At 42.3% G+C, this 15,164-nt stretch overlaps 1 protein-coding gene across 1 annotated transcript; it reads left to right on the top strand.

The window, feature by feature from the left end:
• The first annotated feature begins 11,741 nt into the window (after positions 1 to 11,741).
• LOC115576167 (GTPase IMAP family member 9-like) lies at positions 11,742 to 14,904 on the top strand. The gene is made up of 2 exons (XM_030408643.1): positions 11,742 to 11,863; positions 13,776 to 14,904. Exons 1-2 carry the CDS (start codon positions 11,791 to 11,793, stop codon positions 14,567 to 14,569), a joined length of 867 nt encoding a protein of 288 aa, XP_030264503.1. The 5' UTR covers positions 11,742 to 11,790; the 3' UTR covers positions 14,570 to 14,904.
• Positions 14,905 to 15,164: the final 260 nt, after the last annotated feature.

Raw genomic sequence — 15,164 nt, forward strand, 5'->3', positions numbered from 1 at the left:
AGACCTCAGTCCTCAGACCCTCAGTCCTCCAATCTCAGTTGCTCAGTTCTCAGTCCTCAGACCCTCAGTCCTCAGTCCTCAGACCCTCAGTCCTCAGTCCTCAGACCTCAGACCCTCAGTTCTCAGACCCTCAGACCCTCAGTTCTCAGACCCTTAGACCCTCAGTCCTCAGACCCTCAGTCCTCCGATCTCAGTTGCTCAGTCCTCAGTCCTCAGACCCTCAGTCCTCAGTCCTCAGACCCTCTGTCCTCAGACCCTCAGTCCTCCGATCTCAGTTGCTCAGTCCTCAGTCCTCAGACCCTCAGTCCTCAGTCCTCAGACCCTCAGTCCTCAGTCCTCAGACCCTCAGTCCTCCAATCTCAGTTGTTCAGTCCTCAGTCCTCAGTCCTCAGACCTCAGTCCTCAGTCCTCAGACCCTCAGTCCTCCAATCTCAGTTGCTCAGTTCTCAGTCCTCAGACCCTCAGTCCTCAGTCCTCAGACCCTCAGTCCTCAGTCCTCAGACCTCAGACCCTCAGTTCTCAGACCCTCAGACCCTCAGTTCTCAGACCCTCAGACCCTCAGTCCTCAGACCCTCAGTCCTCCGATCTCAGTTGCTCAGTCCTCAGTCCTCAGACCCTCAGTCCTCAGTCCTCAGACCCTCAGTCCTCAGTCCTCAGACCCTCAGTCTTCAGACCCTCAGTCCTCAGACCTCAGACCTCAGACCCTCAGTCTTCAGACCCTCAGTCTTCAGACCCTCAGTCCTCAGTCCTCAGACCCCTCTGATCCACAGTCCTCAGTCCTCAGACCTCACACCCTCAGTTCTCAGTCCTCAGACCCTCAGTCTTCAGACCCTCAGTCCTCAGTCCTCAGACCTCAGTCCTCAGACCCTCAGTCCACCAATCTCAGTTGCTCAGTTCTCAGTCCTCAGACCCTCAGTCCTCAGTCCTCAGACCCTCAGTCCTCAGTCCTCAGACCTCAGACCCTCAGTCTTCAGACCCTCAGTCTTCAGACCCTCAGTCTTCAGACCCTCAGTCCTCAGTCCTCAGACCCCTCTGATCCACAGTCCTCAGTCCTCAGACCCTCAGTCCTCAGACCCTCAGTCTTCAGACCCTCAGTCCTCAGTCCTCAGACCTCAGTCCTCAGACCCTCAGTCCTCCAATCTCAGTTGCTCAGTTCTCAGTCCTCAGACCCTCAGTCCTCAGTCCTCAGACCTCAGACCCTCAGCTCTCAGACCCTCAGACCCTCAGACCCTCAGTCCTCAGACCCTCAGTCCTCCGATCTTAGTTGCTCAGTCCTCAGTCCTCAGACCCTCAGTCCTCTGATCTCAGTTGCTCAGTCCTCAGTCCTCAGACCCTCAGTCCTCAGTCCTCAGACCCTCAGTCCTCAGTCCTCAGACCCTCAGTCTTCAGACCCTCAGTCCTCAGTCCTCAGACCTCAGACCCTCAGTCCTCAGACCCTCAGTCCTCAGTCCTCAGACCCTCAGTCCTCAGACCCTCAGTCCTCAGTCCTCAGACCCTCAGTCTTCAGACCCTCAGTCCTCAGTCCTCAGACCCTCAGTCTTCAGACCCTCAGTCCTCAGTCCTCAGACCTCAGACCCTCAGTCTTCAGACCCTCAGTCTTCAGACCCTCAGTCCACATTCCTCAGTCCTCAGTCCTCAGACCCTTTTCAGGATGGACAGACAGGAAGTAGCTGAACAGAGCAAAAAGATCCCAAACACCACAAACCTTCTTCCACCCACCTCATCTGATGACGTCAAATAAACACACTTAAACACTGTTCCAATGTATATATTCTATATATCTCTTATGTCTTTCAGTGCCTCTGCTGAATGCGAACTTTGCACATGCAAACATGCCTGTCACCTTTTATATCGTCTTTTAAGTATATTGTGTATATTTTATATTTTTTGTGTTTTTATATTTTGTGTGTCGGGAAACTTGCAAAGAGTTTTGCACCACATAACATGTCAGTTAATGAACACTTCTTCTGATCAGGCACTCTGATGACATGGAGGCCTAAGAGGTGGAAACATGAGAATCCTTCCATCTCTACGATCCATCGCTGACTTCAGCTCTGCAGGAGCTCTGATGTCGACTGGGAGACACAACCAACCTCTGACGGTAACACAGTGTTGGACTAACAGCCGGCAGATAAATGAGCCTGTTAGCTTAAACACACACAGACTGCATTCATGTTCAGAACATGCTGTCATGATTTCATCTCTTTATGAGCTGCAGGAGAATTAATCTACAGCTGCAGCTTCACCTGATGGAGGAGAACGTCTGATGTCACCTGATGGAGGTTCAGGTTCATTTACATCCACTGAGAGATCAGGAGCTCATTTACTACATTTACTACATTTACTACTACTACTACTTTAAATACTACAATTACCTTACAAGTACCATGTGACCTGTGTGTTGTCATCATCGCCTGCTGCCCTCCAATCCCATCAGCCTGGACAAGGTTTAAACCAATAAGCTGCTTCCTGTTTCTGTCTTGGTTGTGCTGAAATGAATACAGCTTGTGTTGAGTGTGTTTGTACATCAGACCCACATGGATCCGATGACGTTTACATCAAACATGAACTTTACAAAGTGATCAATGGACGGATTGATGGAGAAAAGAATGATTTGCATCAGTCCTGAACACAACAGTTCAGATGAGTCCAGCTCAGCGGCTCCAACAGAACCAACAGAACCGTCCTGCTGTTACATCACAGCATCACAGAGACATCTTCAACTGCAGTCACATTAAACTACACACTGCTACTGAAGTGAAGTAGCTGATGTTGACAGAGTGGATGTTGGAGGTAACAGTGAGCAGGTGAGTCCAGGTGAGTCTCTGCTGCTGCAATGACGTCATCAGTCCAGCAGAGGGCGCTCCAACATCACACATGACTCCAGCTCAGATTCTGCTGCAGGATGTTTCCTGAGGCTGACGGGAGTGAGCTCAGCCCGGCTGCCCTCTGTGGGATTACTGAGGGTGTAATAAAGGTCATGATGATGTTTTGCCCAGTTAGATAATCTTGACAGATGTGTGAATCTTTGTGAAGTGTGAATTAAATCTTTGGGAGCTCTGAAGCCATATGAGGAAAGTTATGACGATTGTCTGGATCCATGACTGACAGGGTTAATATTCAATGATTACCCCTCATAATTAATATGATACTTGATTCAAACTATATAATCGAAGAAAGTCTCTTTGCCTTTAATTGTTAATGGCAAAAAAGTAAAAATCCACAAGGACCACCCCCCTGTCTCTGATGACATGGTACAGTCCAGCCTGAGTGGTTGAAGTGAAAGAAAAGAAATGAAGAAATGAAAAGAAAAGAGAGGAGAGAAAAAAAAGGTGGTTTAGTCTGTGGTTGAAATTAACCTGTTGATGTCACCGACCCTCCCACAAGTGCCCCGCCCACCTGATAGGTTGACCCCGCCCCCTACCAATTGTCCCCGGCCATTTTACCAGTTGACTCCGCCCGTTATACAGTTATCTCCGACCTTCTTACCTGTTGTTCCCGTCCCCTGTGGCAGTTGTCTCCGCCCCTCCCCGCCCATCAACCCAGTGAACCGTCTCGACCAGGTGAGCAAGGTGAGTGTTGAAGTTAGCATCATTGTGGCTCCTGTGGAAGATTATATCTCTAAATCTTTTGCAGTCAAGCACTAATTATTTCCCACATATTGATCTGAATATTGATCATACTGATGATGACATGAAACAAAGCAGTCTGCAGTCTGTACCGGATGCTGACAGCGTCAAGCGTTGAGTGACTTGATCTGTATTGAAGTTACAGCTGACACTAAAGTAAAAACCTTCAGATGCTTTGATGCAGACTGAAGGTTAATGACATCTACAGAAATCGACTTTATTAACACAGTGAAATGCAAACTAATACACCAAATGAATTCAAATCTATCAGTAATCTTAATAAATAAACTTGATCAACACAATAAATATCAGATGTATTGGTGGCGGTACAGAACTGCAGCAATGTTCTGCAGTGTTGTTTATTTATATCAATAATTTTACATTACAAATGATTTTCAGATTACTAAAGATGGCCTGTAAAACAGTTCTTAAAAAGCGTATGAGTCTGGCATCAAATAGTGGATCCACTGTCTGCAGACAGTTGCAGGTGAGTCTGCACAGTGTTGTATGTGCACAGCAGTAAACATCGTGCTGTCAGTGTCGGACTACAAGAGACAAGACAGCAAATGTGGAGTCATGTAAAGCTCTGAATGGGTCGGTTGGGTACAGGAAGTGCTAACATGCTAACTGACTCACAGGCTTTAGGACTACAGGCTTCACCACTCTGCTGTACGAATGTAGGAGGAACTTAGTGACTACTACCAACAACAACTTGACATCAAATGCAGATTCCACAGATTTACCACAATAAACAAGCTTATTAAAGCAATAAGCTTTAATAAAAGCTGGTAATCAGTCCAAATAACCAGAATCCAAAAGAAAACAGGCGAACAGACTCGTAAGATGGCAAATGAACAGAATCCAGACAAACTATAAATACAAGGGGAAGACGAGGACGGAGGGTAAAGACACTCTGTGAAAGACAAGCCAAAACCCAGAAAAGACAGAAAACACACACAATGAAGCCAAGGTGACAGGACCATGACTAATCGTCTCTTTTACACTGTAAGGACGATGACGGTTCACTGTGTCATGCATGTTTTAGCACGAATGTTTTCAGCTGTAACGATGCCTACGCCTCCCAGAACGCCTCCGACTGCTCCGCCCGCTGCAACTCCTGCTGGAACTCCGACCGAACTCCCGACAAGATTTAAAAAGAGAATCGCTGTTACAACAGGCAGCTCTGCGCTGGCTGGAGCAGCTGTTGGAGGAATGGTGTCACACTTTGTTGGGGATTTTGTTTGGATTTGTATTAAGTGCTGAAGCTGGAGGAGTAGTTGGAGCTACAGTAGGAGGTGCAGGGATACTTGTAGTGGAACACGCTAAGCATCGATGTATAGTACAGGGAATTTACATAATTCACGTCATGTATCAAACAAGCAGATAACAAGTTAGTACCGAGCTGATATTCAGGATGATCAAATGAACAGTAGCATGTCAGAAAAATGGAAATGCATTGAAATTGCTGTAATCAAAACACTAAAGCCACTTTTAAGTTTCCTTAACAGAAGCCAGGATTGGTTGAACAGTAACTGCTGACACGCCTGCTGTCATGAGGCTGTTACAGAGAGCGCGGATCAGCGGACGGCCTTCTCTCAACGTAAGAGAGAAGGCCGAGTAACAAAAGACGCAACACAATTCCTGGTCCAAGCTCTGCTCGTCTTCTCCCATCTGGACTGCAGCTCCCTCTTGGCTGGACTCTCAGCTTCTGAGACTAAACCACTGCAGTGTATCCAGAACGCTGCATGCTTGTTTACAATCTACCCAAATTCTCCCACGTGACCTGCCTCCTCCGTCACCTCCACTGGCTTCCTGTTGCAGAACGAACTCCCGACCAACGTCAGGACAGCAGTCACTCTCTGTCTTCAGCAAAAGACAAGCATTAAAGCTCCTCCTCTGCTAAATGTCCTAAATGTATAAGGTGACTTCTTAAATTCCTTGTTCACAGTATAATGTATACAAAATCATACATCGTGTCTTCAAAAGTGATCCAAAGTCAACATCTAAAATTTACATTAAAAATGTATCAAATGCAAAATGGTGAGATAGAGTGAAGGAGGAACACGAGCGAGTTTCACACTGAACTAAATCAGGTTTCAGTGCTGAAACTGACAGTCGGCTGAAGTCGTCAGTGACTCACATCCACGTCGTGTTCACAATATATTTACAAAAGATTCATTTCTATGTATCTTCACATCAAAATACACTCAGTGGCAGTATAGAATAGAATAGAATTACTTTAATGATCCCAGACTGGGAAATTATTTAAACTCAGACAGTTTAAAATAGCATGGAAATATCTGATTATGCTAAGCTAAGTGATGTTATTTAGCTACTCATCTAGTCAAATGTAATGTTAGCTTAAAACTTTATAGTTTGAGCTTTTTTGTTTCTTTGAGTAAATGAAGTTTAAAATCTTCCAGATTGAATCATTATTACTCAGAACTAATCTCAGATATGTTGACTGACAGATAGTAGCATGCTAATGTTAGCATAGCTAAGGATTGCTTTAGGATTGCCCTCGCGCCACTAGGGGGCCCCCTCAAGTTGCAAGGTCAGCTGCAATACCTGAGGAATGACCCGAAGGAAAAGTTGTGAAATTGCGCCGAGCCGTAAGTTCAGGTCATTCACGGCATGGCGTCCAAACTAGCGTATTCATCTGGCGCAGAAAAAAGAAGAAAGAAGATGAAGAAAAACGCTCGCTGGATAAAGGTAAGGGTAAGGGTTTTATTTTTCGTTATGTGGGTTGGAGGGGCTACCTTAAATGCCGAATTATTTAGCTAGCTTAAGTGTTTGCTTTAGGAGAGGGCTAAAATAAAATGTATCTCACATGTGAATGTCATAACACTGATTGACTGAAGTAACATCCGTTTTGGTGAATCACAGCAGGTCCAGTTCGTTTGCATTCTATTTGTGTGTGTGTGTGTGTGTGTGTGTTAGGCTGATATCTGCAATGTCTGCTGGATCCTCATCCAGTGGAGCTGCTGCCCCGTCATAGACCTCCTCTGCTCTTCAATATTTGTCACATAACATTACTTTAGGATTGTTTTTATAATTAATTTATCAATGTTAGTGTTTCCTCAGTTTGTAGGTCTCTAATGTGAAGTGTGCTAAACAACCCTGATGCATATGAGGCCTACTGTGGATTATTATGGACTATTGTGGCAGTAGATTATTGCTCTGAGGGGATTATTGTTAACTCTACTGAGCTAGTTGCATCTTTCTTTTCCACATTATTGTGACAATATAATTTGAACACATTTGCCAACATTCCTACAGTTTAGTTATGTTTTTGATGTATTACTTTGTTTTATTCAAAATAATCATAATAACACAAATTAAAGTCAATTTAAAGTGAACTATACTATATAGGACCGTTAGTTCTGCCCACAGAATATATGTTAAGACCAAATCATCAGTTAAGCAAGTAGTTCACTTTGTAATACTCTGTGAAATATAAATTAAGATATTCCTTCAATATCACATGAAGCTCATCAGTCATTTATCTTTGTCTGATAACTCTTTGAAACTGCTTAAAAGTGACAACTTTGAAATTGGGTGCATGCTTTAAAGGGACACTGTGCTGTACATTACACGGTTTAAAATAAAAACAGATTATGAATTTCTCCATTAGTGTAACATAACTCAATTATATAGTATGCTTAGGATCTGTTTTGCTTGGTAACCTGAGGAGCTTCGTCTTTGCAGGAGCAATTCTGAAGTATTTTGGAGCCGCAGAACAGCACTGCTGCCTTCAGCACCAGAGATTGGCAAGCAGCTCTCATATGCTGGCAAGGAAGCAGAAATTTTAAAGAAGGGGCTTAGGGTAGATCTGCTTAAAACACAAGACTCAGATGATACTGATAATCATCACAAAGTGGTGTGATTGTGTTTTATAGTTCTGTATTGTTCCTTTAAAGTATTGTTTTTATTGTTGGCTTGTTTTCATTGTTGTATTTTTATTGTATGCTGGTTTATTGTGTTGGTCCTGAAGGGCTTGTGTTACATTTGAAAGGTTCCTTACTACCTACTACTAACAGTATTATTCTAGTTAGTTTTTTTGTTTTTATTGTTTGCATATTGATATGGATGCTGGCTCATTGTGATTTTCTTTTCTAAGTAATAGCCTATTTTATTTTCTCTACAACTTTAACTTTAGTTTTGGGTGTATGTATGTTATATGTTTAATGTCAGCTTAAAATAAAATAAAACTGAGGACACTCCATCAGTTTCATTTATTGACCTATCAAGGATCCCTACTGTTTACCTTGTATTATCATTTTCTATCAGTTCAACTTACTAGTGTTGGTCAACTTAAGATGTTTGCTTTTAATTTGAGAGAGGTTTTCATGACTCTAGCCTGTTTTCCTCTTAAAATGTAATAGCTTGTTGCATCTTTATGGATCAACCCAAAAGGGTTAGGAATCTATCCATCGTAGTTTGACAAAATAGGGGCCCCCAAACAGCATCTTGCATATTGCCCCCAAAAAGACAGAAATGGCCCTGATCAGTCTGATCATGAGGAAACATCAACACATCTGACAATCTGTTGCTCCAGACTGTCCTGTAGCTTTATGACCATTTAACCATCTTTAATAAAAGCACACAGCTTATCTGTGAGATAAAGCTGCAGCAACAGCTTCTATTGATTTATGGTTATTGTACAGTGGGAATAATCATCTCTGAGGACTTTATATCTATTAGTTATCAGAGGTTTGTGAACTTTATCTGATCAACTGTTCTGATGAAAGTCTGGGACATGAACTATGTTTTGTACAATAATATTGGAGTCTAGTCTAGTCTAATCACTTCTCTGACTTGATATGCTGATGTTGATGATCCAGATGAAATATTGTGTTGTGTTGTCACAAACACCGGCTGTGTAATGTGTCTTTCATTAAGTCTGATGTCAGAGTCACATCTTTTACCAACATTAAAGATAAATAACAAACCAGAACCGCCTCCAGTCTGTATCTCCCTCCTGACCGGACCTGTAGAACTAATCTACCATTGTTCTGAGACAGCGGTGAAGTTTGGAGCAGAACCATGATTTGTTTTCATTTGTCATAAATATCGTTAGTCGTTAGTTCTGTCACCTATGTGCATCACTGTGTCACAGGTTTGATGTTTCAGCTGTTCTGTTCTGTACTTTATGAAATGACGTTTACTGTTATTCTCAAACATTTAATACATCTTTACCGGCTGTCCTGTTGTGTTGTTGTGTTCGTTGAAGTTATTGGGCCATGAGTATGCTGTAACATAAAAAACATGTTTAGTTAATGATGACACAAAATACACAATATGTTCAGAGCAGGATTTTTATATGAGCTTTTACAAGTCTGGTCTCCAGAACACTGTCACCCCGAACCACAACCGCAGCTGTCGTCTCATCATGTTTTTATTATTTACTCGTTTTCAGGGCGGGACGCGGAAGTTCTGCTCATAAGTCATGAACTCGGTGCAGCAGGTTCTCTTCCTGATGCTCTCAGACACACCTGCTGTCAGTCAATCAGTGTCTGTGACATCACAGTTAGACTTGAGCATGAGCGCCCCCTGGTGTCTGTGTGCGCTCTGTGCAACTGAGAGGCCAGAGGGACAAACACTCAGTTTCATCTGTAAAATACATGTTCGAGCTTCTCGTGTGAATAAATGAGAATGTGAATATTTTGTGTCACTAATCATTCTCTCAGATGGAAGCAACAACTGTCACCTCACAGTTCTTAAACTTCCATCAGTTTCATGACATCAAGATGATTGTAATGTAACTGAGGCATCTTCCAGCACACTGACTCATACTTCCTCTCCGTCTTCATGCTGAATAACTCAAACCCTCCCTCACCTCGTGATCTGATCCATCCTTCTCCTAACTGACTCCTTTCTCAGTCCTGGTGTTGACTTGTTACCGTACACACTCGGTCAGTGTTGAGATAATCACGTCTGCTGCCTGTCGTCAGGACAGAACAATGGCCTCTCAGGCGTTCTCCTTCCACATGACGCTGATTCAGTGAGAAGCTGCTCTCAGAACAACAGGCTTCGTTGTGTTTTCAGTGTGTCAGCAGTTTTTCTAAATGCAGTTTATGTGTCGTCACAGTGGAGAAGATGTTTTCTTCATGTGTTTGCATGTGTTTTCCTCAGCTGCACTGTGTTGAGCTCTCAGGGCCACCGTAGACTCCTGATGTCATAACAAACCTACATTTCTCTTTAGACTAATTGGTGTAAGAAAGATAACACTGGTGTTCAGAAGGAAATAATGAATGCTGACATCCTACTAGATCCTCGGGAGATTTCAAGACAACAACATGTCTTACTGACACTTTTACTGGTTGTCAGACAAAAGATGTGAAACTGTCTGAAAGTTCCTAAAGGCTCAGTGCATAGAACTCAACAACACTCTCCAGAACCTGGATCAGCTGTATCCAAAGCATGACCAGGCAGAGCCAAAGTGAGCTTCATCACAGAGACAGAACTTTATGAATAAACAACACAAGACTCCAATCAGCAGTCGTCCCATCAGAAGAAGCCGTCTTGTAGAGTCTCAGAGGACGAGCAGCCGTTTCTAAACCATTTCTCAGAAGGAAACCAGGACAAACACCTGAGGTGGGCTCAGAAATACCAGAAACAGTGGATGATGATGATGAAGTCTCCCCTGTAGGATGCTTCCAGGAAACCTCAGATGGAAGACGCCCTGGAAGCCTCCTGATCATCTCAGTTGACTCCTTTTGATGTAAAGAGCAGCAGCCACACTAATGCTAATGCTAATGCTAATGCTAACGCTAACACCTAAAGGATTCCCTCAGGAACACGTTGGTCAGCCTTCTCCAAGCCTGAACCACACATGTGGACTGGGTGAAAAACCCTGCAGTGATAAAGAGCTTGTTCCTGTTGTTCCTGTTGTAAACATGGTGTGTGTTATATATATTCTTGGCACAGCAGTCCACTAAATAAACACGACTCTCGTTCAGATCATGTTGGCTGTACCTCCCAATCACTCCCCTCCAGGTTTCCCAATCAATGCGTTCAAGTCTCCCAATCGAACTATCAAGTCTGTAGAAATAATCCTTTTGACGACGCCACCCAGAAACTCTATGAAGGTCCGGCAGTCTCATGTTTGATGCACATGCATGTCCAGCTCAACTCAGCTTCTAAACTCAGTCTGAGAGTCACAATTTCACTGTAAAAGTGTCTCGACACCAACTCCCCAAAAAGCTTTCCAACACAGATGGGGCTGCAGGAAATACCGACAAACCGCTGCATCTTGAGTCGGGATGAGCGAGCACACCATGATATGTGTCAGTTCAAACACTAAATCATCTGGATCCGTACACAAACTCAGAATCGACGAGACTTACACCAGAAACAGGCGGAACTCACCAGAAGGTATTCATTCATTTAGCCTGATAGTTGATATGGGTTGATCTCAAGGATCTAAAAGTATTTACAGAACAGATGAAGACCTGCAGTCACTCTGCCAGCAACCACCAGCTGTCTCCTGGTACCACCAACATAAATCCCTGTGCTGGTTTAAAATGTCAGCAGCCTCTGAAGCTTGAAACAACATTAACTTCCTCACTTTAGCAAACTGGCTATAAAACTGTGAATAAATATGATACTAACCAGAAATTTGAGTCTTTAGTTAGTCTGAGCAGTTAATTAAGAAAATAATAAGCAGGACACGGAGGCGTAAAGTTCGTCCACTCAGCAGCAACTAACTTTGTTCATTTTTTCTCCAACAAGTCACAAACAACTTCTGCAGACTTGCTCCACCTCTGAGCGGCCACACATGCTGTGCTCTAATGCTACGACGGTCAGCGGGTTCCCGTTCTAACCCCGATGTGTTTCTATCCTGTTAACAATATGACTGTTTGTCTGGCTGCAGTCCATGTACAAGTCATCAAACACCACATGTGAATCGTTAACAGCAACATATAAAATACTTAATACCCTGTAAAACAACCCACATATGTAAATGAACAGATGTAAAACAGGTTGTAAACTAGATATGATGCACTTCTGTTCAACCCCTGATTTGCTGCTTGCAGCTTCACTCTGGTTCCTGTGATTGGTCGGCTCTCTGTGCCTTTTTACTCTCAAACTGACTTGGTAGCAGCAGACATGGACTCAAGGGAAGGGAACCCCTGACTTTATAATATATAAAGATGAAATGACAAACTATCCAAGAAAACATCAGACCAGCTGCTTCCACCAGACGAGGATGGACAGCAAACATCTTCCTGGTTAGTAACTGTTTTATTATGATTTGTTATTATGACTGTCACATATCTTTAACATTAATGACAGACGAAAGACACTCACACTCAATTGTCATGTCGAAGTCTCGACTTTTAAATATTTCACTCACCCGTTCAGCCTCCTGCAAGTTTGAACTTGTTTGTCTTCATGTCAAATCTCACATGTTGCAGCATTTTATTATTTTTTTATTCATTATTTTAATATAATGGATTTATATTTGGGTAATGTTGTACGTGATTCATTTTAAACAGATGTAACTGCTACATATTTGTTTGACTCATAAATATATATGATTTGAAAATTATGTATTTTTTTATTGTGATTTAACTTTTCAGACATTGAACAAAATCAGCTTCAGCTTCTGATCAGTCCAAAGACACAAACTGACCCTTTTCATCATTTATCAACTGAACTTATTGATTTTTAAAATGTTCATTTCATACAGTGACAACATGAATGTTAAATTGTTAAAATAGTTCATTAGAAGTTTGCGTTAAACACTTTGGTATGTGAGACCAAAATGTTGCTACATATCTGTTTCTCTGTGATGTTTATGAGATCAGAGGTACTTATTATTGTTATTTTTTATAATGTCATTTTAAAGATGTTAATTGTTGAGTGGAGGTAGTTTGATCAACTTCAATTAAACTCTTACAATCATATAGAAAGCTTAATAATGAGGAGAAGCAGCTTGTGTGATATAACGTCTCATTATTATTATTATGTAATATAATGTTTATTATCAGTTGTAATATCACTTTGTCATACTTCTAACTTCTACTTCAGTCCATTTGTAGTTTACCTCGTCTTACTGTTTTTATATAAGGCTCTGGTTTCTGAAATAACTCCTTCAATACTTTATATTTAATACATTTCACTATTATTTAATACTCTATTGTCTTTATTCTCATGAAAACTGGACCCGGTGTGTGACCCTGACCCGGAACCCACCGTTTTTTGGAACAATCTCTGGTTTAGTCTGTTCTTCAGTGTGAATCGGTACAATCAGCGTTCACTTTGCTGTATTTGCTGCTATTTATATAAAATATCTTTTAATAGATAAATATCTTTGAGCCAATGTGTCAACTTCTCTTGAAAATAGGACCTCTAACCTCGTCTGAACCGGCTAATTCACCAACATGTCTATAAACATGAAAGTTCAGATTCTCCTGACTCTATTCACGCAGATGATCTCAAGATAAAACCACACAAGCAAAGAAACAATCACCTAACAAACAAGCCAAGGAACAAGCTAACAAAGTGTTTCAGCAGAGAATAAAACTCCAACAAAAACTGAAAAAATGTCGACTAGATCAATTTCATAAACTAACACATTTAGTCCAGAACAGAGAATTCATCATTGAATGAAGAGAGAGGAAAAAAAAAGAAGTTTTCTTACTTTTATCTGTAAGAAAAAAACCAAAACAATAAAACTCAGGTCACAGCAGACACTATATCTCTACATCATTTGATTGGCAGCTGATTAAAGCAGATATGAGCTCATAAACCCGCACCAGAGCCTACAACAGCCAATGAGTGATGGTGTAGACCAGTAACCCGCTCTCTCTTCTTCCTCCTCTCTCCTGAGCCAATCACACGCCAGCCTGCCAATGATTGACGCATCATGTAGCCAATGAGATTTCAATTCCAGTTTTTAAAGCCCTAAGCCTTATTATTCAGTGTCAATAAGGAAATAAAGGAATAATGAGATTAATGCTCCCATCACCGTCAGGCAGGAGGGTTCTGAGTCCATCTTCAGAGACCCTGTTATTAAACTAGAACTTGGACCATGTCAGACCATGTTAGTTTCAAGTTTAATACATTACGTATTTTAAATAACTTGGCCACCTTGTGATGTCATAGTTATGATCATGTCTGTTGATTTTAATATTTCAGAGAAGGATCATGTGAGGATTGTGCTCCTTGGAAAGACCGGAGTTGGGAAGAGTTCAGCTGGAAACATCATCCTCTGGCGCAAAGCGTTTCACACTGATGTGTCTCCATCTGTGACAACAAAGTGCCAGAAGGCCATCACAGAGTTTAACGGACAAACTCTTGCAATCGTTGAAACTCCCGGTCTGTTTAACACAGCCAAAGGTCTCAGAGAGGTGAGGACAGAGATTACAGATTGCATCACATGGATCTCTCCTGGTCCTCATGTGTTCCTGCTGGTTCTGAGGCTCGGTACCTTTTCAAGACAAGATAAAAAATGTCTGGAAACCTTCCAGAAAGTCTTCAAAGATGCAAAATGTTACATGATTGTCTTGTTCACCTACGGAGATCAGTGTGAGCAAGGATGTGACGCTTTTATCAAACGGCATAAAGATCTGAAAAGGTTCATGGAGGAGTCCTGTGAGGCACACCATGTCTTTAACAACAGAGCCGAGGATGAGTGTCAGGTTAACGGCCTGCTGCAGAAGATCAACCACACGGTCCAGAACAACGGAGGAAGCTGCTACAGCAACAAGCTGATCAGAGAGATTGAGCCTGTCTTTCAAGAAGTCATGCAGCGTCCTGAGGTGAAATCAGCAAGTGATCCAGAACATGCAGCAACAGAGTACCTGGAGGGCTGGATCTGTAAGGGTCTAGATACTGTGGTGAAAAAAGTTCCAGGTCTGGGAGACTTCCTGAAAAAAGTGGAAGAGGTTGCTTATAAATGCATGCCACCTGAAGCTTTCCAATCACAGTGATCGATCATCTGAACCACACTTCAAAATAAGCGACAGAGAAAATCACAGAGGCAAAAGAGAATAAACACAGACACAAGTCCTTTTGGCAAAGAAACCCACATTATCTCACCAGCAGCAGTTCACCAATACTCCGCCAATACTCCACCAGTTCTCAACCAATACTCCAACAATACTCCAACAATTCTCCACTGATACTCAACTTATTCTCAACCAATACTCCAACAATACTCCAACAATTCTCCACTGATACTCCGCCAATACTCCACCAATTATCCACCAATTCTCAACCAATTCTCCACCAATACTTCACTAATTCTCCATCAATTCCCCACAAATACTCCACTAATTCTCAACCATTTCTCCATCAATACTCCACCAATTCTCCACCAATTCTCCAACAATTCTCCAACAATACTCCACCAATTCTCCACCAATACTCCACCAATTCTCCACTAATTCTCCACAATTCTAAACCAATTCTCCATCAATACTCCACCAATTCTCCAACAATACTCCACCAATTCTCCACCAATACTCCACCAATTCTCCACCAATATTCCACCAATTCTCCACCAATACTCCAACAATACTCCAC

The sequence above is a fragment of the Sparus aurata genome, chromosome 23 (assembly GCF_900880675.1).
Source record: "Sparus aurata chromosome 23, fSpaAur1.1, whole genome shotgun sequence".
In the NCBI taxonomy this organism is placed as follows: domain Eukaryota; kingdom Metazoa; phylum Chordata; class Actinopteri; order Spariformes; family Sparidae; genus Sparus; species Sparus aurata.